Here is an 18,810-nt window from a genome sequence, read left to right as displayed (position 1 = left end):
AATTTTAGCTTCTATTAAGCATAGAATCTGAAGGAAGCACAGAAACCTGGAACTTGACTTTCCAAAGAAGTACCAGAACTCTTTCGTTTTGTTTTGTTTGAGACAGTCTTCTTACTGTAGCCCAGTGTGCATCTCTATATAGTTTACAATTCGATCTACCCATGGGTCAAAGAGATGCTGAGGCTCTCTGACTCGGTACACCTCTTCACCATGAAAACACCTTGGACAGACAGACTTTACCATTTATGAAAACAAGAATTCAATTTATTACCTTTTAGAACTATAAAAAAGTACCTGGGTATAAAATCTAAAGGACCAAGGTGTGGTCAGTCAGGAGGACATGCCGGCATTGTCTGCAGCCCCCAGTCACTCAGGTACGGTATCAGGAGAGCAGGGGGAGAAGAGACTGGATGGACAGAGGTAGGAGGCAAGATTGCCCTTTGTCCTATGGTCTCAGGGAAACAACTTTAATTTGGAATAGGGAAGGTGTTCTTTTTGAGAGAGTCTCCTCCTGCAGGCTATCCTAGAACTCACTAGGTAGGCCCAGGGTAGCCGAACTCACAGCAGTTCTCCTGCCTCGGTTTCCAACCATGCCTGGAGAGTCCTCCTTCCTGAAGGCTGAGCATGTCCTAGGACGTCCATGTCCTTCCCTGGAGAGCAGCCCAGGCGGCTTCTACCAGGAAGGAAAGGCATTCATCCACAGGACATGAAGCGGTCACCTTCGGACTTGCATGAACTCCTTTCGCAGCCACAGTGAGTCCTGGTAGAAGCGGGGGTCGCCCAGCCTCACAGCTGTCCGCTTGTAGAAGTAGCAGTACAGCACAGCCGCTGAAGACAAAAGCAGAGGGCAGCCTCAGGGGCGTCCCCAGAGTCCCCTGCAGGGGAAGCCCAGGCAGCCCTAGCACCACCCCAGCGCTTTTCCCTGTCTCCCAGGAAGAGCAGGGGCAGCTCTTCCTCTTCCCTTTGTGTGTGCCTATCCCAAGCATCCCTGGAAAGCCAGGATCGAGGCTGTGCCCCAGAGACACAGCAGGCCCCAAGGCTGCTCCACTTCTCACCTAGTCTCTGGAACACAAATAGTGTTTGAAGTCCATCTGTCCAAATGAAGCTGTTGGAATTTTTCCATCGCAAGTTCTAAAGGAGACATGAGCAGAAAGGGAAAGGTTGAAGGCCATGTGAACCGATTATATCTCCAATCTGCTTAGCTGCAGCAAAGACACTTGGTTGAAAATTGGGCTAACCTTACTTCCTTTTCATAAGCTAAAATTATATTTCTCAAGGGAGCCTCAAACTCTTCCTTAAAATTTTTTTTTCTGGGGCTGGAAAGATGGTTAAGTGGTTAAGAGCATCAACCTAGGTTCAGTTCCTAGAACCTATATGATGGCTCACAACCTCCTATAACTCTAGTTACAGGGGATTCAATGCTCTCTTCTGGCCTCTGTGGACCCAAGGCCTGCACAAGCTGCACATATGCAGGCAAACACTCATAGACATAAAGTAAATAAATAGAATTTTTGGCTGGGCATAGTGGTACCTTTTAATTCCAGCACTTAGGAGGCAGAAGCAGGCAGATTGCTGTAAATCTGAGGGTAGCCTGGCCTACAATAGTGAGTCCAGGCAAATCAAAACTATAGCAGTAAGACCCTGTCTTAAAATTTTTTTTAACTAAAAAGAATTGTGTGTGTGTGTGTGTGTGTGTGTGTGTGTGTACAGGCACCAGTGTGCCATAGCATGTATGCAGAGACAGAAGACAATGTGTGAAGTCAGTTCTCTGCTTCCATCGTGTAGGTCCCAGGGATCAAACTCAGGACATTAAGCTTGGCAGCAAGTTCCTTTACCTGTTTAGCCATCTTACCAGCTCTCAGCTGGCCTCTGCCCCATTAATTTTTTTTTTGCTCCAAAGGTATCTCCTCTAAGCTTGAACTGAGGAATTTATCTCCTTCCACTCTATTGCCTTTGTCAAGGAGAAATGATCTCAGGACTTTCCTTCTCACTGTCCAGCCTGCATTTAGGCTCAGGCTTAATCACATCAACAGTCTGAACACAGGCTCCAGCAAGCAGACCAGAGACTCTGATAGAGGAAGCCCCTTGTCTACTGCTCTGCTACTTTCCTGTGAGATCTCAGCTTCTCTGCGGCCCCAGTGGCACCCATTCCTATGAGCTCCGCTGCTTCTCTGCGGTCCCAGGGGTGCTCACACCATGGGTCTAATGATAAGCAAAAAAGTGACTGGACACCAAGGTTCTGTTTTGTTTTGTTTGTGGTTTTGAGAACCAAGGCCAGGGCTCCCAAATTCTAGGTTAGGGCTCTACCTCCCGAGACACACCCCTAACTCAGAGTCAGGGATTTTAATAAACTTCAGCAAAATAAGCATATAAGAGATACATGAGCGGCCGGGCGGTGGTGGTACACGCCTTTAATCCCAGCACTTGGGAGGCAGAGGCAGGCGGATCTCTGTGAGTTTGAGACCAGCTTGGTCTACAAGAGCTAGTTCCAGGACAGGCTCCAAAACCACAGAGAAACCCTGTCTCTAAAAAAAATCAAAAAAAAAAAAAAAAAAAAAAAAAAAAAGAGAGAGATACATGAGCTATCCAAACAATGGAAGAAATTTGTAAAAGAGAAGAAACCTGAATGATAAGGGCCTGCAAGACCTTCCCAGAACCCATATAAATGCAAAAATGGAAGGAGATGGGGGCTAGAAAGCTAGCTCAATGGTTAAGAGCATTTGCTGCTTTTACAGAGGACCAGAGTTCAGTTCCCAGCGCCCACATTGGGTGTCTCACAATTCCCTGTAACTCCAGCTACAGATCAAACACCTTCTGGAGCACCTGTGCACACTCAGGTGCACACACATGCTGTGAAATAATCCATTTGTACCTTGTTGCTCCCATTGTTAATAAAAAACTGATTGGCTAATAGCCAGGCAGGATTTGGGGAGCAGAGACAATGCTGGAAAGGAGGAGGGCTGGAGTCGAGGAGTCGCTAGCCAGACAGGAAAAAAAGCAGAACATGCAGGAGAAGTAAAAGTCACAAGCCTTGGGGCAGCACAGAGATCAACAGAAATGGGTTAATTTAAGTTGTAAGAGCTAGTTAGTAATAAGCCTGAGCTACAGGTCAAACATTTATAATTAATAATAAATCTCTGAATGATTATTTGGGAAGCAGCTGGTGAAACAGAGCTGATTGTGGTTCTGACAAAAAACTCTGCCTACACACACACACACACACACACACACACACAGACACGTGCACGCACACACACTAACATAAATTTTCAAATTATATAAAAAAGCAATCTGAAACCATGAGAACTGGATCTGATCTGGAGCCTATAGGAAAACTAAAGAGAAGCATCTTGGGGATTGAGTTTGTGGGGACTCAGAGCATAAAGGGAAGCAACACTCTTGGGTGGCTGCTTCCCAGAAACAACCAATGCCTGTAATATTAACCACAGGACACTAACACCTAATATCCCCCATCAACACCCACCTACCCACACAGTGGATGACAAAACAGACACGACTTCCTGTTTTCACCCTGGTAGGCCTATCTGGAGCAAAGGTAAACTGACTGCTACCAATAGAAAAGTCCCTGGATTCCTGAAGACAGAAAGCTGTCAAAGTGCCTTATGAACTGCCACATGTTTACTCCAGCCCAGACACCATCTGCCCGCCTTCTACCGGAGTTTCCAAATGATAGAGACTTCTACTTGCATATTCTTCTGGCAGGACAGGGTTTGATCAGACCCAGGGCACTGAGCCCTGCCACGGAGTTCTCGTCCCTAGCCCGTACTATCTTCTTTCTGGTGTTTTGTTTTTGTTTTTGTTTTAAATCAAACATTTGTGTGTGTAGGATTTAATCATATCAACAGCTTGAATATAAAGCATCTATCTCACAAAGATACCAGATCAGATCTGATTTTCATGACTTCTGATTTCTGCATTCCTAATTCTTCCATCTCTTTGTGTATCTCATGTTTTTCATATACTTCTTTAAAAAGAGAGAGATTTGTTTGTTTGGCATGGGATATAACACTATGTAGTTCTGTCTGGCCTGGAACTATCTTTGTAGTCCAGGCTGGCCTCTAGTTTACAGAGATCTGCCTACCTCTGCCTCCCAATTACTGGCATGTCTGGCAATTGACTTACTTTTATGTGTATGTATGAGTGCTGTGTGTAAATGTGTACCATGTATTTGCCAGTGCAATCAGAGGCCAGAATTGGATCCCTTAGAATTGAAGTTACAGCCGGGCAGTGGTGGCACATGCCTTTAATCCCAGCACTCGGGAGGCAAAGGCAGGCGGATCTCTGTGAGTTCGAGGCCAGCCATGTTTACAAGAGCTAGTTCCAGAACAAGCTCTAAAACTACAGCAAAACCCTGTTTCAAAAAACAAAAACAAAACACATACACATACAAAAGAGAGAGAGAGAAGAAGAATTGAAGTTACAAAGAGTTGTGAACCATCTGATGTGGGTGCTAAGAGCCAAATCCAGATCTAAGTGCTCAGGGCTCATAACGGCTGAGCCATCTCTCCAGCCAGTTGTGTGCTCATTTTGGCTTCAAGGTTCTGAGTTGGAAAAGTGGCTCAGCCAAGCTTGCTTGTGGACTTCCATGTAGCCCAGACTGAACTTGCTGTGGCCTTTAGAGAACTAAGATTACAGGTATATACTACCACATTTTGCTTTTTTCCCCCTCTTGAGACAGGGTTTTATACTATAGCCCAGGCTGGCCTAGAATTTGACTCTGTAGCTCAGGATGGCCTTGAATTTGTGGTAATCCTCCTGCCTTGGCCGACAGGGTGCTAGGATGACATGTTTTAGCCACCCTGCTCAGCTATTTCTAGCTCTTTAAAGATATGAAAGGGCCGGTGAGAGATAGCTCAGCGGTTGGGGGCATTTGTTGCCAGGCCTGATGACCTCAGTTTAATCCTCAGAGCCTACATGATAGAAGAAGAGAACTGAGAAAGTTATCCTTTGGCCCCCACACCTCTAACCATCTACACATGGACACAGCACAATAGCTATATATATAAATTTTAAAAATTAAATATATAAGAATTGAGAGCTTTCACTCTTACCATGACCCAGACATGAAGGGAGATGCTGAGAGCGAGGTACACAGAGGTCAGAATGATGGTTCCTTTGAACTTATGGAACAGGAGGTTGACCAGGCCAGCCTGGAAGACGAAGGTGTTGAAGAACATGAGGAAAATTATGATGATGTTGAAGAGGATTGCAATATCCTGGATGCTGTAGACACATAAAACAAAGTATAGCCAAGTGGGGGTTATGCGAGTACTTCAGAGTGGCCCTAAGTTCTAAGGGACGCTGTGAGATCCGTTCTTCTCTGTGACTGTCGCCCCAAACCTCCTGACAGCACAGACTCTGGACACACTAATGACTTTAAAAATGCTCAAGTGTGACAGTCAGAGCTGACACACTGGATTCGGCTCTCTAGCCTGTCTCCCATACTCACATGAAAAGCACCAGCTGGATGACAGGAGCCCTTCGGAGGAGCTCGGAGAAGGAGTTGACAAACAGGTCATAGGACAGCAGCAGGAACTGCAGCGAGAGCACCAGGCTGTAGTTGCTGGTTTGGAGCATCTTCTGTCTGCTTTGTGGGACTTCCAAGTGCACATTCCACAGCTCTGTAGAAAATAACTTGTGGTTCTCTGCCAGGTACTTGGAGAGAGATGTCTAGTTTTTTCAAATCAGAGCTGTTTCCCCAGCTCTAATGCAAGGACCTGTTTGGAGGGGAGAGAATCAAGGAGGGAGGAGGATGGGCAGGGAAGGCAATATCAGAAGCCTAGGATTAAACATTTACTGAGCATCAGTATGCAAAACACCAAGAAAACAAAACAATAAAGAAAACGAAAAGCCAGCTAAAGCCAGGCATAGTGGCACACACTTGTGATCACAATATTCAGGAGCCAGAAACAAGAGGCTTGAGAGTTTGAGCTAGCCTGGGTTATGCTAGCCAAGCCTCTTCTTCAGACAAAACAAGACAAAACCAAACCACGCCCATCCTGACTCTGCCCCACTGTACCTCAACTTGTTATTCTTTCTAGAGACTAATAACATCAGACTTTTCTCCATGCCTGAATCCTTTGAAATATACAGCTCTTTTCTTTTCCCTTCCTTCCCTCTTTCTTTTCTTTTTTTTTTTTTAACCAGATCTTGCTATGTAGCCCCAGCTGGTCTAGAATTCTTGATCCTCCTGCTCAGCTTCCCAAGTGCTTGTTTTCCAGGACTGCCTGACCACACTTGACAAATGCACAAGTCTAACCAGGAATATTTACAGGTGCTTCGGAGAAGTGGCAGCCTGGTCATGTGGTAGTAGTAATAGTTATAGTAATAAATCCTTATATATTACATGCAACACTGGGAACTGTTTCCATCACAGATATTACTTCTTATAATAATCTCATAAGGAAGTACTTTCCCCAATTCATGAAAGGTAACTTATTTGATCAGGATTACACAGCCAGTAAGTGGCAGAGCGGTGTTCTGATGGAGACACTGTACAGCCAGCCTATTTCATAACTGATAAGAGTGATGTTTAAGAAGGTGGAGGGTATGTTCTCTTAAGAGAACACAGTCCTTTCCTAGAAGAGCTTATTAAGATTATGACAGAAACACAGCGGCAGGAGAAAATGAGCATATATTACAACCTTACTTACTGCCTGGACTTGAGAAGCAGCCAGGTTAGTGCATGCAGAGGTTTTGAGGGGTCCATGCCCTGTTTATCTCCCGCGGTGGAAAAGCCCCATGCAATCGGATATATGAGTGTAGCACCCTGGGTTTGAGTTTTCACTCATAATCTCTCTCCTAGGTACCTGCGCCAGGATAATCTTGTTGACCAAGAGAATTTTCTTTAATCCTCCCAACAATCAGCATGGTAGGAAAGAATTATCCCCTGGCGAAAGGCAGGGATACAGGAATTCAAGTCATTTTCTCCAGATCGCGAGTAGGGCCAAACACACCACTTAGGCTCCATCGACGGTCACTGTGAGCATCCCTGAGAAACACTCCTCCCTTTAGCTACGCAGACGATCACCCTCCAGTTTAACGAGGTTTTCCTTACCCTTCCCAATCCTCTCACAAACCGGAATGCCTCGGCAAAAAGCCCATAGCAAAAGCAACAGCAACAAAAAAAAAATCTGTCTTCTGGCCACTTTATGCTCGATTTATCATCTACACTCACCTCAAAGAAAAAAAAAAAGTAGGTTGTCATGGGAACCCAGCCTCGGCTTCCGGAAGCCGACTTTAAATTCCGGAAGTAGACAGCTAATTATCCGCCGTGTTTGGGCCTTCGCTCCATGGGCCCTACCCTCCGCCGAGTCCTCCCGTTCTCCCAGGCGAGAGGCTGTGAACCCCGGCATTAATGTTCTCGGGATGGGGTGGGACTAGAGACAAGGCAAACAGGACGCAGTACTTTTAGGAATCCTGCCAGAAACTGCCCGGGAACGCACTCTTCAGCACGCAAACTTCATTTCCCAGACGCCCTCACGTACCATCGGAAATGCCCGAGCCTATAAAAGCCCAGGCAGCGCCCTCTGTAGCCAATCCCGCGGACTGCAGGCTTGCCGGAAAGTGAGTTTTTCAACGTCCTGGAGGAACCCGGGGAGTCGCCACTCCCGCGCTCGGCAGTGACTGGCGACCGGCGAGTCGCAGAGACCTGGCCCCGAGGTGACCCACTGTGTGGTTAGGGGTGAGAAAGAGCCCGGGCTGGGAGAGCCGGCACATGGGTCCCAGTGGTGGTTCCGCTGCTTCCTCGCTTCGCTCTGTCATAACCTGGCATTCAGCCTGCTTTTCCTTTTAAGAATTGAACACTTTTCCGTTCCGCTTCCATACTGCAGGTGATGTTTGAAGAGGCTTCGATGCTTTTCAGAAAGAAGGCGTCATATCTAAAACTTTCTAGGACCAAGCTGACCAAAGGTGTCAGCGTCATACCCCTTGTGTCTCGAATAGGTCTGACTGTCTGAAGATGAAGGAGCCGTGAGCACTTATGCTAGGGTGGATTTTAGTTACACTCCTGAGTAGAATATTATATATAGGTCGCTCACTCCTGAGTCCTGGAGTTTGGAGGAGCTGCCTTTGGAATTGAGTTCTGGGAACTGAGGACAGGAGCTGCTGAGTGCCTGTACCAGGCCTGCCACTTGCCTTGACCAAGTCACTCTCCTTTGGATCCCAACTTTGCAGTGCTTTTGAATTTAAGATACGGGTTAACAGAACTCGAACTCTGAATCTGGTCTCCAGGATTCTTAATATCCCTCCGTTTTTGAGGAGCGAGCAGCAAACTCTGCCCCTTAGTCTGAGAGTAACAGTATGTTTGGAATACAGCTCCTGAGGAGGAGGCCTGAATGGAAGGCTCATTTCTTACCCCTGGGACTGATTCTGGTTTAGCTCAACCTAGGAGAACCCTTTAGCTAGAGAACTGAGAAAAACATTAGAGATAGATGTTAAGTACACTTCTTAACCCAGGATATATAAACTACACTCCATTGGCCGCATCTAACCCGGAGTGGATTTTACAGTTAAACTATTGCTGGGGGAGGGGTGAAATGTGAGAATCATATGAAGCTTAGACCTCAGTGTCCATCAAGTGTTAATGAGCACTGAACTCTTCTTGGCTGCTCTTGTATCACACCAGCCCAGAATGGATGGCACAATTGTGATAGAGACTTGGAAGCCCTCTAAACCCTAAAGAGTTTGCTGACTCCCTCCTGAGCATGGGGCCTGGCAGAGTGAGGACAGGAGGCTCAGCTATGGTGAACATGTCTTGAAATCTTAGTCCAGACTACTCAGTGCAAACGCTCTTCGTCTCAGCATTTGCATGTGTTCTTTCCCTGGCTTTTGCTATTTTAGGAAAAGAGAGGCCTTATCTGTGAACTGTAGACAGCAATATAACTTTCCCGCCTTCTGTCACAAAAGTGTCCTAATCATCCGTCTAAGTCTGCCGCAAAGGGGTAACCCAGGGCTTGTAAGGGGGATGGATGCAGTCCCTTTTGATGTTTTTTCCTTCTCTTTTCTTTTTTCGCAAATATATTTTGAGTGTGTGTGTGTGTGTGTGTGTGTGAGAGAGAGAGAGAGAGAGAGAGAGAGAGAGAGAGAGAGAGAGAGAGAGAGAGATGAGTAGGTGCCTGAGGAGTCTAGAAGTAGATATTCCCTTGGAGCTGAGGTAGTAGGCTGCTGTGAGTTATCTGATGTGGGTACTGGGAACTTAACTCTGGTGCTCTGCAAAGCCAATATGCACTCTTAACTGCCGAGCCTTCTCTTCCTATGCCCAACCCTGCCTTTTCGTTGTTGTTTTTGAGCAAGGGTCTTACAGAGGCTAGGTTAGCCTCAACTATATACACGTAGCTGAAGATGACCAGAACTTCTGATTCTTCTGCTTTCTACCTCTGGAATGCTGGTATTATAAGTATGAAGCATCACTCCTAGGTCTAACTTTCAGTATAGAAGATATGTGCAGTGTATTACAAGGTCAAGGGGTGAAGTAAACAGTGTTCAGGAGGAACATTTTGTAGAGCACACTCTAAAGCAGTGAGAATGGAGAATGGCTAAAGGGGCTACTGTCTCCTTTTCTCTTTTGTAAAAAAATAAATTTCAGAAATCAATATTGTCAGATGACTGGAGCATTTCACTGCAGGAATGGAAGTTGTGCTAGGCAGACACTTGGTAATCCCAAACCTCTTTTGCCCTTTCATGAATCAAAGAAAGCAGCTCTGAGGCTGGGTAGCAAATCCCTGGACCCAGTAGCTCAGCCATGAAATGTGCTTTTTCTCTAGCCCTTATCCCTTTCTCAGAGATTGCTACTAATGTGGGTCCCCTTGTGAGAGCCCAGCATCTGCTGCTGGTTGGATGGATAGCTGGCCTGGCATGAAATGTAATGGAATATAGGCCTGGATATGCATGGGGACCAGGAGCTTCAGATTTTGTTGGGGAAACTGGTCTCACTGTGTTGCTAAGACTAGTGTTGAACCCTTGTACTCAAATGATCCTCCTGATTCAGCCTCTCAAGTAGCTAGTGGCCTAGGTACAACTTTGCCTAGCTAGCTTTAGATTTTGTTAGTAGTTAGGATAAGAATCCTATGATGGGACTGAGGAGATGGTTTGGTGGTTAGGAACGTATGATGCTCTTGCATAATACCCAAGTGTGGTTTCCAGCACTCAAGTTGGTTGGTCCACACTGACTGTAACTCCCGTTCCAGAGAACCCAACACCCTTTTCTGGCTTCTATGGATGCCTGCACATACGCCATGTAGCATTCTCTCTCTCTCTCTCTCTCTCTCTCTCTCTCTCTCTCTCTTTCTCTCTCTCTCTCATTCTAGGATAGTAATAAATGTGAAGCTATATTGCTTGACTCTAAATAATTTCCTTACATTTTTTTTTGTCTTGATCTTATAACCTGTGGATAAGGGAAAAGGTCTAAGGCCTTAAAGCCAAGTAGACAAGGGTTTGAAGCTCCTGTGAACTTGCTTGGTCCTGGTGCTAGATACTTATAGTACATCTGAGTTTTAATTTCTCCACGTATAGGATTGAAGTGATAGTCCTCACAGAGTTATCAAGAGGAATAAGTGGGACCTGGGTCAGTTTCTAGTGCTTGTAGCTAGTGTTCAGTTAATAGTTTTTATTGCCATGCTTTTCTTTCAGAGAACAAGTCTTGTAATGTTAAGTGTTTTCCTCAGGGCACTCAGACTGTGAAAATCAGAGATCAGACCACTCTTCTGTGAGCTTTCAGCTGCTGGGTCTGCAGGTAAGAACCTGGGTATTGTCTCTCCTTGGCATTATTGGCTCTTGTTCCTGTTACATGGTCCAGAGAGATGGTCCTCAATATCAGGAGGCCACATAGTTACCTTCTTGGTGGAAGCCCAGGGAACAGACTGGAAGCAGGGCTGGGTCCCTGAGTTTTGTCTTTGCCTACTAGCTTGGCCGTGTGTGTGTTTGTGTGTGTGTGTGTGTGAGAGAGAGAGAGAGAGAGAGAGAGAGAGAGAGAGAGAGAGAGAGAGAGAGAGACTGGGAATCAAACTCATGACTTGCTCATGCTAAACAAGCCCCTGACACTGAGCTGCAAATATAGCCCCTTGACTGTTTTTTAAGACTAACTGCTCGTGACATAATTATTCACTAGAGAAAGCCTGAAAGCCGAGTTAGTTCCTGGCAGAAACCTAAAAATAATCGCTTTCTAGACCATGAGTTCTTGCTTCCCCTTTTCTCCTCTGGACTTTCCCCAGAAAAGAAAAAGCAGAAGTAAGTCTCAGGTGTAGAACCAGCCCGGGGCAGGGGGGTGCCCTCAGTTCAAGGAGACAAGTGGAGGGTTGGGGTTGAGGCCAGGCCCCATTGAGTTCGTCTTCTGTAAGGGAGACCTTTTTATACAGAATTGAAAGCACATAGAGCTTTCTCACAGGTGACATAATGCTAGGGATTGAGCATCCCTGGCTAAAAGTTCAGAAGATTCTGAAACTTAAAATTTGGGGTTTGGCTTGATGCTTTTTAATATTTATTTATTTACTTACTTACTTATTTATTTATTGTTCTTGTTTGGTTGGTTGGCTTGGGGTTTTTGTTTGTTTATTTGGTTGGTTGATTTTTGAAACAGGGTTTCTCTGTGTAGGCTTGGCTATTCTGGAACTCATCCTGTAGACTAGAATGGCTCTAACTCAGAGATCTACCTACCTCTGCCTCCCAAAAACTGGGATTAAAGGCATGTGTCACCATGCCTGACCAGACCTAAAACCTTTTGGTCACCAAAAATGAACACTCAAAACATGTAACATGGAAACATTCCCAAATCCAAAAACCTTTGCCATCTACAATTCTTCATATCCAATCGTTGTTTGTTTTTTTTTTTTAAATTATATATATGGTCAGGTGGTGGTGGCTCGTACCTAATCCCAGCACTTGGGTGGCAGAGGCAGGCAGTTCTTTGTGTTCAAGGTCAGCCTGGTCTACAGAGATAGCCAGGGCTACAAAAGAAACTGTCTTGAAAAAAAAATGTATGTATATATACATATATATATATGGATGTTTTGCCTATATATTTGTTTATGTACCATATTCATGTCTGTCCATGGAGACTAGAATAAAGCATTACATTCCCTGGAACTGGAGATACAGATTGTTGGGAGCCACCACGTAGGTGTTGGGAATTGAACTTAGGTCCTCTATAAAGAACAGTGAGGCCGGGCGATGGTGGCGCACGCCTTTAATCCCAGCACTCGGGAGGCAGAGGCAGGCGGATCTCTGTGAGTTCGAGGCCAGCCTGGTCTACAGAGCTAGTTCCAGGACAGGCTCCAAAGCCACAGAGAAGCCCTGTCTCGAAAAACCAAAAAAAAAAAAAAGAAAAAGAAAGAACAGTGATCTTCGCCGAGCTGCTTCTCCAGCCCCACACCCAGCCATTTTGTTGAAGGTGTTTGCAACTTAGAATGTGTTTCCCTGCATTGGATTGTGGTTTTGCTGCCTTATGTTGGAACCCAGGGCCTGGGAATTTGTGATCTAGGAATTTAGGGTTTTGATTTGTTCCTTTCCTGGGTTGGGTGTGGCAGTCATTTTTTACCTTCTGGTTCTGTGTGGGGAGGCTAATCAATACCAAGGATGTTAGCCCAGGGCCTTGACATCTCGCCAGAGCTCCATACTTAGTCTATGCCCTGCCAGGTGCAGGGGTGGGGCTTCATTCATTGTGAGTTTACCTCAACAATGAGGCCATCTGGGGACAGAGGAACTAAAGCAAAAGATTCCATACCACAGGCAGAAAGGGAGGTCAATGTTACTTCCTTTAGCTGCTGTCTGGGTTCACCATGGTTAGCCAGGACATGTGACTTCTGCTTCTTCTAGGAGTTCTTGATCAGAATGGCTTCAGGACGGTTTTACATGACCTGCATGGTGCTGGGGTCCCTCGGATCAATGTGCATCCTCTTCAGCACCTACTGGATGCAGTACTGGCGTGGCGGCTTTGCCTGGGATGGCAGTGTACACATGTTCAACTGGCACCCAGTGCTCATGATCTCTGGCATGGTGGTGCTCTATGGAGCTGGTGAGTAATATGTTCACAGTGTGAGGGGCTGATATAGCCTAGGCCTGAGCAGGGCAGCACTAATTCTCTCCAAGGGTCATATTTTGGGGTGTTGATTTTGGGACTATCATGGCAGGGTGAATTGGGCTGTTTCAATGGGACCAGCTATCATTACTGGGAAGAAGTGGAAAGTGTAGGAACAGCTTCACGGATAATCAGACAGGGTCAATGAAACTTTATGTAAAGGACCAGGCCATAATTTTTTCAGGCTTTGTAATGGTATGATTGTAATATGTACTGCAATTACTCAGCTCTGCCATTATATCATGGGAACAGCCATGGAAAGCACATAAAACACATGAGTGTAAGTGTGTACCAATAAAACGTTATTCACAGAATTAGGCAGCAGGCTAGATTTGGCCTAGCACCGCAGTTTAGCTCCTGCTCTAGAGAACGGGAATTGAAGGCACTTGTATGACAGTTGATTAAAAGATCCATCTGTGCCCCATGCATTCAAATCTGTGTCTTGTAACACGGGACGTGAACCCTAGTTGTAGGATGGGAATGATGATAGTATTGGCAAAAGTCACTTACCATGCATATTTCATCCCCTCTGGTTCATGACTTTTTTTATGTGTTTGTTGTATGCATATGCATATGTGTGTATGTGTGTGGAGGCTACAGGACAAGCTTGGGTGTCATTCATTATTAAGCACCTTGCACCTTGAAACTTTTCTTTTTCTGTTTTTAACTTTTTTTTTTCAATTTTTTATTTTATTTTATTTTTTTGGTTTTTCGAGACAGGGTTTCTCTGTGGCTTTGGAACCTGTCCTGGAACTAGCTCTGTAGACCAGGCTGGTCTCGAACTCACAGAGATCCGCCTGCCTCTGCCTCCCGAGTGCTGGGATTAAAGGCGTGCGCCACCATCGCCCGGCATTTTTTTTTTTTTCAATTTTTTTAAAGACAGGGTCTCACTATGTAGCCCTGACTGTCCTTAAACTCACTATGTAGACCGGGTTGCCCTTGAACTCACAGAGTTTCATCTGCTTCTGCCTCCCAAGGGCTGGGATTAAAGACATGTGTCACCACTGCCAGGCATCCATTTTGTTCTTAGAGCAAGTCTGTGAGCTGGGCTCTGTAGTTGTGTCCATTTTACAGAAGAGGAAACAGACTTAAGAAGCAGGTGCTGGGTTTGGATCTCTCTGTCTGAGTTCTTTAGATTTTCACTTTTTGCTTTCGGTGGTGTTGGGAGTGGAACTGGAACCAGTACAGGAACTGAAGCAGAGACTGTGTAGGAAAGCAGCTTACGGGATGGCACCTCATGGCTTGTTCACCCTTCTTTCTCTTTTTTTTTCTCTTAATTTTTTTAATCTTTATTTTTATGTGTATGATTGTTTTGCCTGCATATATGTCTGTGCACTGTGTGTCCAGTACCTGTGGAGGCCAGAAGAGGGTGTCCGATCCCCCTGGGACTGGAGTTACAGATGGTTGGGAACTGTCATATAGGTGCTGGGATTAAACTCAGGTCCTCTGGAAGACCAGTGAGCCATCTCTCCTTCTCTGCTTTCTCTACCATCCAGGACTGCTACCTCCAGTGAACTTGGCTCTCTCATGTCAATTGTTAATAAAGAAAACTCCCTACAGACTTGCTTACAGGCAGTCTGTTGAAGGGGGATTTCTCAACTGAGGCTCCCTCTTCTCAGATAACTAGTTTATATCAAGTTGACAAGTAACCATGCGGGGCAGGAGTTGATGTCCTGACACTTCTCCCTGTCGAGAGGCTGTGTGGGGCCACATCAGGGGAGTGTGAGGTGGTGTGGCCACACTCTGAGACTGTTCTCTCCTGCAGCCTCGCTGGTGTACCGCCTGCCCTTGTCGTGGGTCGGACCCAAACTGCCCTGGAAGGTTCTCCATGCCACGCTGCACCTGCTGGCCTTCACCTTAACTGTTGTGGGCTTGGTTGCTGTCTTTCAGTTCCACAACCATTCAAAAATCTCACACCTCTACTCCCTGCATAGCTGGCTGGGTATCACCACTGTCGTCTTCTTTGCCTGCCAGGTAGGTGCCCTCTGCCCTCCTTCTAAGTCCATGTGGGCATCACGGGCTCTGGGTGTGGCTTCATTAACCTCGGCTCCAAATAGTCTCTCTGCCGTTTGCCTAGAGAGGGCCTCATATCCTGTAGACTCAGCTATTCAAGTGGCCCCGAGAGTTGGGGTTCCTACTCTTATCTTGTTCCTTATACCTGTTACACTGCCTGTCTGTCCTCCTCACTTTGTCATCCCACTTGTCATGCTGACTCCAGTGCACCCTTTTCTCCTTTCTCCACTCTTCCTTCTTTGAACCAAAGCAATTCTAAAACTGATTTCAGTATTCCAATGCCAGTCCTGTGCTTGAATTATTTATGAACCAAGACTAGCAGGAATCCAAGTCTAATGAGGATGACTAGGTTTTCTGAGTGTACTGCTGTAAGCCTTTCACACACACGTTGCACGTTACATTAACACACTTGCGTAGTAGAAATGGGCAGATCACAGTGAGACATGGTGTGTGTTTGGGGCTGTGCGTGGTGGGAATGGTTGAGTTGAACAAGAAAGGCCAGAGGACAGTGGCCAGCAGGAGTTACAGATGTGACATGGAGGGTAGATGGTCCGGACAGTGATTCAACCAGGGCCTTCCTTCGTTGTATCCACAGTGGTCCCTGGGCTTTGCCATCTTTCTCCTGCCCTGGGCATCTCAGTGGCTGCGAAGCCTCCTGAAACCTGTGCACGTCTTCTTTGGAGCCTGCATCCTTTCCCTATCCATCACGTCTGTTATTTCTGGCATCAACGAGAAGCTTTTCTTTGTTTTGTAAGTTCTAAGGGGCCTCTAAACTAGGGCACACGGGAGGGAATAGAGGCTTCAGGAGGTGCATCCTGTAATCATGGGACTTAGCCAGCACGGCAGCCTCTGGGCTTGAGTCCATTCTGGGAAGGTGGCAATACTTAGTGAGCATTAAGTGATACGGCACCTACTGTTTGTCAGGAACTCGCTAAGCTCTCCACCTTTGTCATCTACAACATTGAGCAAGGCATGGTGGTGCCTGCCTTTAATCCTAGCACTACAGGCAGGCAGATCTCTGTGAGTTCAAGGTCAGCTTGGTCTTCTTAGTGAGTTCAAGTCAGTCAGGCATGTCTCCATTGTGAAACCTTGTTAAAGAAGTGTGTAGTGAGGCACGAAGTAACTTAGAGCCAGTAAATGGCAGAAGTAGGAACTGAGTTAGGCACTCTGGCTCCAGAGCCCGTACAACCAACCATGGTTGTCCTGGGTTTCGAGGCAGTATAGTAAAGCGAACAGCAGATGAGATTGAAAATGGGCCCTGGGGTTTAGATCTTGGTTGTGCTATGTACTAGTTATGCAAATGTGGGCAAATTCATTTCACTAGGATCTTTGTTTCCTCACAGGTAAAGCATTGCGAAGTTCCTGCCTGTCACTGTGGTAGGACTTAGGCAGTATCTTAATTCCAGGTCATAGGGCAATAAGAGTTAGAAACTCTCTCAAAAGCCCTTTATTTTGTCATTTTCAGGAAAAATGCCACCAAGCCCTACTCCAGCCTGCCGAGTGAGGCAATCTTCGCCAACAGTACTGGTATCTTGGTGGTGGCTTTTGGCCTACTGGTTCTCTATATTCTTCTGGCTTCACCATGGAAGCGTCCAGATCCAGGCACTCTGACTGACAGACAGGTATGGCTACTGGTTCCCATTGTAGATGGGGTAAGGCCAGGTCTAGGGAAGGACCCAGGAAGGCTTTGCACCTCGCTGAGAAGATTGACCCTCTTTGCCAGGTGGAAAGCCAAGCCGCTTGAAGGTGGAGATTGAGTGGCAGGTGGGGATTCTGGCACCAGAGCATCCAGGCCTGCAATGACTTCCCAAGTTCCCCTCCCCTGTAGGAGTCCCTGGGTTTGTGAAGTGACACGTGAAGGGCTTGAGCCTGGTGACCTTCTGCCAGCTCTGAGGCTAGTCTAGGGGACACGTCAGGTGCTGAAAGCCGGTCTTGCCTTTTCTTGGCCACTGAGGCTCTGGCAGATGTGGGAAGATGTGCTATGAACCAGTCTCAGGGACTCTGGGCTTCCCTGAAAGATCTGGTGGCTCGGCTGGGCTCACCCTGCAGGGCGAGGGTCTATCTGAGCAGCTCGGGCCTGGTGTGCCTCCTGAAGCTCAGGGACCCTTTCAAGGTCATGGCTTTAATCCCTGTGCTTCTTCCTTCTTTCCAGCCCCTGTTGCATGACAGGGAGTGAAGCGGGCAGGGGCTCGCGGGAACAGTCGGAGGTGCAGTCTCTGCTCTCTCAGAAGCTCTTCTGTACTTGGGGCTCCTGGTTGGTTTCAGCAACAGACCTCTCTTGGGCCAGAGACCAAACTTACTACTCCAGTTCCCAGCCCGCTCTCGCCAGCCGCTTCATGTCCATCTGCTTTTCTTGATGGCTTTGACTTGTTGGCATTTTTTCAAGGGCCTTGGTCATTCATGTCTCTTCTGCTGGTCTTTAGAATTTGGGCTGCTTTCTCCTCACCATTCCTTGGGATGTGGTAGAAGCTAAGGCTCAAATGTAGTCCATACATGCTCTCTGTGGGAGCATTTTTGTGGTTAGGCAGGCTTCTTCTGCTCTGCCCTGGATGTCCTTTGGGAGGGCTGAGATGTGGGAGGTGACTAACGGGACGGTAGCAGCAGGAGAGGCTTTGTAGCAGCCAGGCGCTAGTCACTCTGAACTGCTCTGTTCACTTTGATGTGCTGTGGTGTGTGTGTTGTGACCATGTGGCTCCCCCTCTTCTAGTTGCTGCTTCAGCTGCTGCCTGGATCCCGCCCTTTCCCTGTGACTTACATGCCTGCCCCCCTCAGGCAACCCTATGAGCCCTGGTAAACTGTTCTCCCACGAACAGACAGCCTGACCTTAGAGTCTTAAGTGATGAGTAACAGAGGTTTGTGGGCATGGGCTTTCCTGCCTCCTCTAGTCACGCTCTTCCCTGACAAGGCCCAGCCCACTATGAAATTGAAGCCAGCATTATGAAGCAATTTGCTGGGCAGAGTCCTGGTAGCCACTCCTGCCTATAAAGGTGTTCCTGATTGAGTACTGGGTGCTTTTGCCTCCCCCCACCCAAGGCCACCAAGCCTCCCTCCGTGGTAAGCCAGAATGTGAGCTTTGCTCTTCTGACTAGAAACTGGGGAAGAGGGAGGAGTCGTGCCCCTCTAGTTTGAATTGGCCTGTGGGACTTCATACTTCCTCAGATAAGCCCTGCCAGGTCCCAGCTGCAAACTGCTGTACTTAACAGACAATAGGAAGAGTCGGGGGTTCCTGCACTCCCTGCAGTTAGTGATCAGGCTGAACTTCAACCCCGCTGCCAGAAGTGGGCAGGAGGGCTGGCATGAACTTGCTGACCAGATGAAGCCTGCACACCATTGCTATTACTGCTGAGCACCTTGACCGAGACCAGCTCCCCTGGTTTACTCACGAGTGGGTATTCTACTTCTTCATGAAACTGATTTTTATTAAATGTGTTTTTAAACTTTGAAGGTGTCTTCTTTTGTCCAGACTGGGTAGCTTAAAAAAAAGGCGGGGCAATGATGGCACAGGCCTTTAATCCCAGCACCCGGTAGGTAGAGGCGTGCAAATCTCTATGAGTTCAAGGCCAGCCTGGTCTACAAGAGCTAGTTCCAGGACAGGCTTCAAAGCTACAGAGAAACCCTGTCTCAAAAAACAAAAACAAAAACAAAACAAAACAAAAAACCCACGTGGCCGGGCAGTGGTGACGCACACCTTTAATCCTAGCACT

At 46.8% G+C, this 18,810-nt stretch overlaps 2 protein-coding genes across 6 annotated transcripts; one reads left to right on the top strand and one right to left on the bottom strand.

Moving 5' to 3' along the window:
• Positions 1-248: 248 nt before the first annotated feature.
• On the bottom strand, positions 249-7,186 carry Tmem138 (transmembrane protein 138). Of its 2 annotated transcripts, none has more exons than XM_057779973.1 (5): positions 6,831-7,186; positions 5,471-5,738; positions 5,073-5,244; positions 1,056-1,131; positions 249-828 (listed from the first exon to the last, which is right to left on the bottom strand). In XM_057779973.1, the coding sequence occupies exons 2-5, from the start codon at positions 5,596-5,598 to the stop codon at positions 716-718; spliced, it is 489 nt and encodes a 162-aa protein (XP_057635956.1). In that variant the 5' UTR covers positions 5,599-5,738; positions 6,831-7,186; the 3' UTR covers positions 249-715. The 2 variants fall into 2 exon arrangements, with proteins under 2 accessions (XP_057635956.1, XP_057635955.1); XM_057779972.1 differs by having other exon boundaries at positions 5,471-5,642.
• Positions 7,187-7,402: 216 nt separating this feature from the next.
• Positions 7,403-18,546, top strand: LOC130880769 (lysosomal membrane ascorbate-dependent ferrireductase CYB561A3). 4 transcript variants are annotated; one of them, XM_057779968.1, is made up of 7 exons: positions 7,403-7,587; positions 10,686-10,753; positions 12,832-13,030; positions 14,859-15,067; positions 15,702-15,856; positions 16,572-16,728; positions 17,259-18,546. In XM_057779968.1, exons 3-7 carry the CDS (start codon positions 12,847-12,849, stop codon positions 17,280-17,282), a joined length of 729 nt encoding a protein of 242 aa, XP_057635951.1. In that variant the 5' UTR covers positions 7,403-7,587; positions 10,686-10,753; positions 12,832-12,846; the 3' UTR covers positions 17,283-18,546. The 4 variants fall into 4 exon arrangements, with proteins under 4 accessions (XP_057635951.1, XP_057635954.1, XP_057635950.1 ...); XM_057779971.1 differs by having other exon boundaries at positions 7,570-7,683; XM_057779967.1 differs by lacking the exon at positions 7,403-7,587 and adding an exon at positions 7,615-7,705.
• The last annotated feature ends 264 nt before the right edge of the window (positions 18,547-18,810 follow it).

This window comes from Chionomys nivalis, chromosome 8 (assembly GCF_950005125.1).
Source record: "Chionomys nivalis chromosome 8, mChiNiv1.1, whole genome shotgun sequence".
NCBI lineage: Eukaryota > Metazoa > Chordata > Mammalia > Rodentia > Cricetidae > Chionomys > Chionomys nivalis.
The sequence above is the reverse complement of the archived record's forward strand: the minus strand, read 5'-3'. Positions and strand labels throughout refer to the sequence as shown.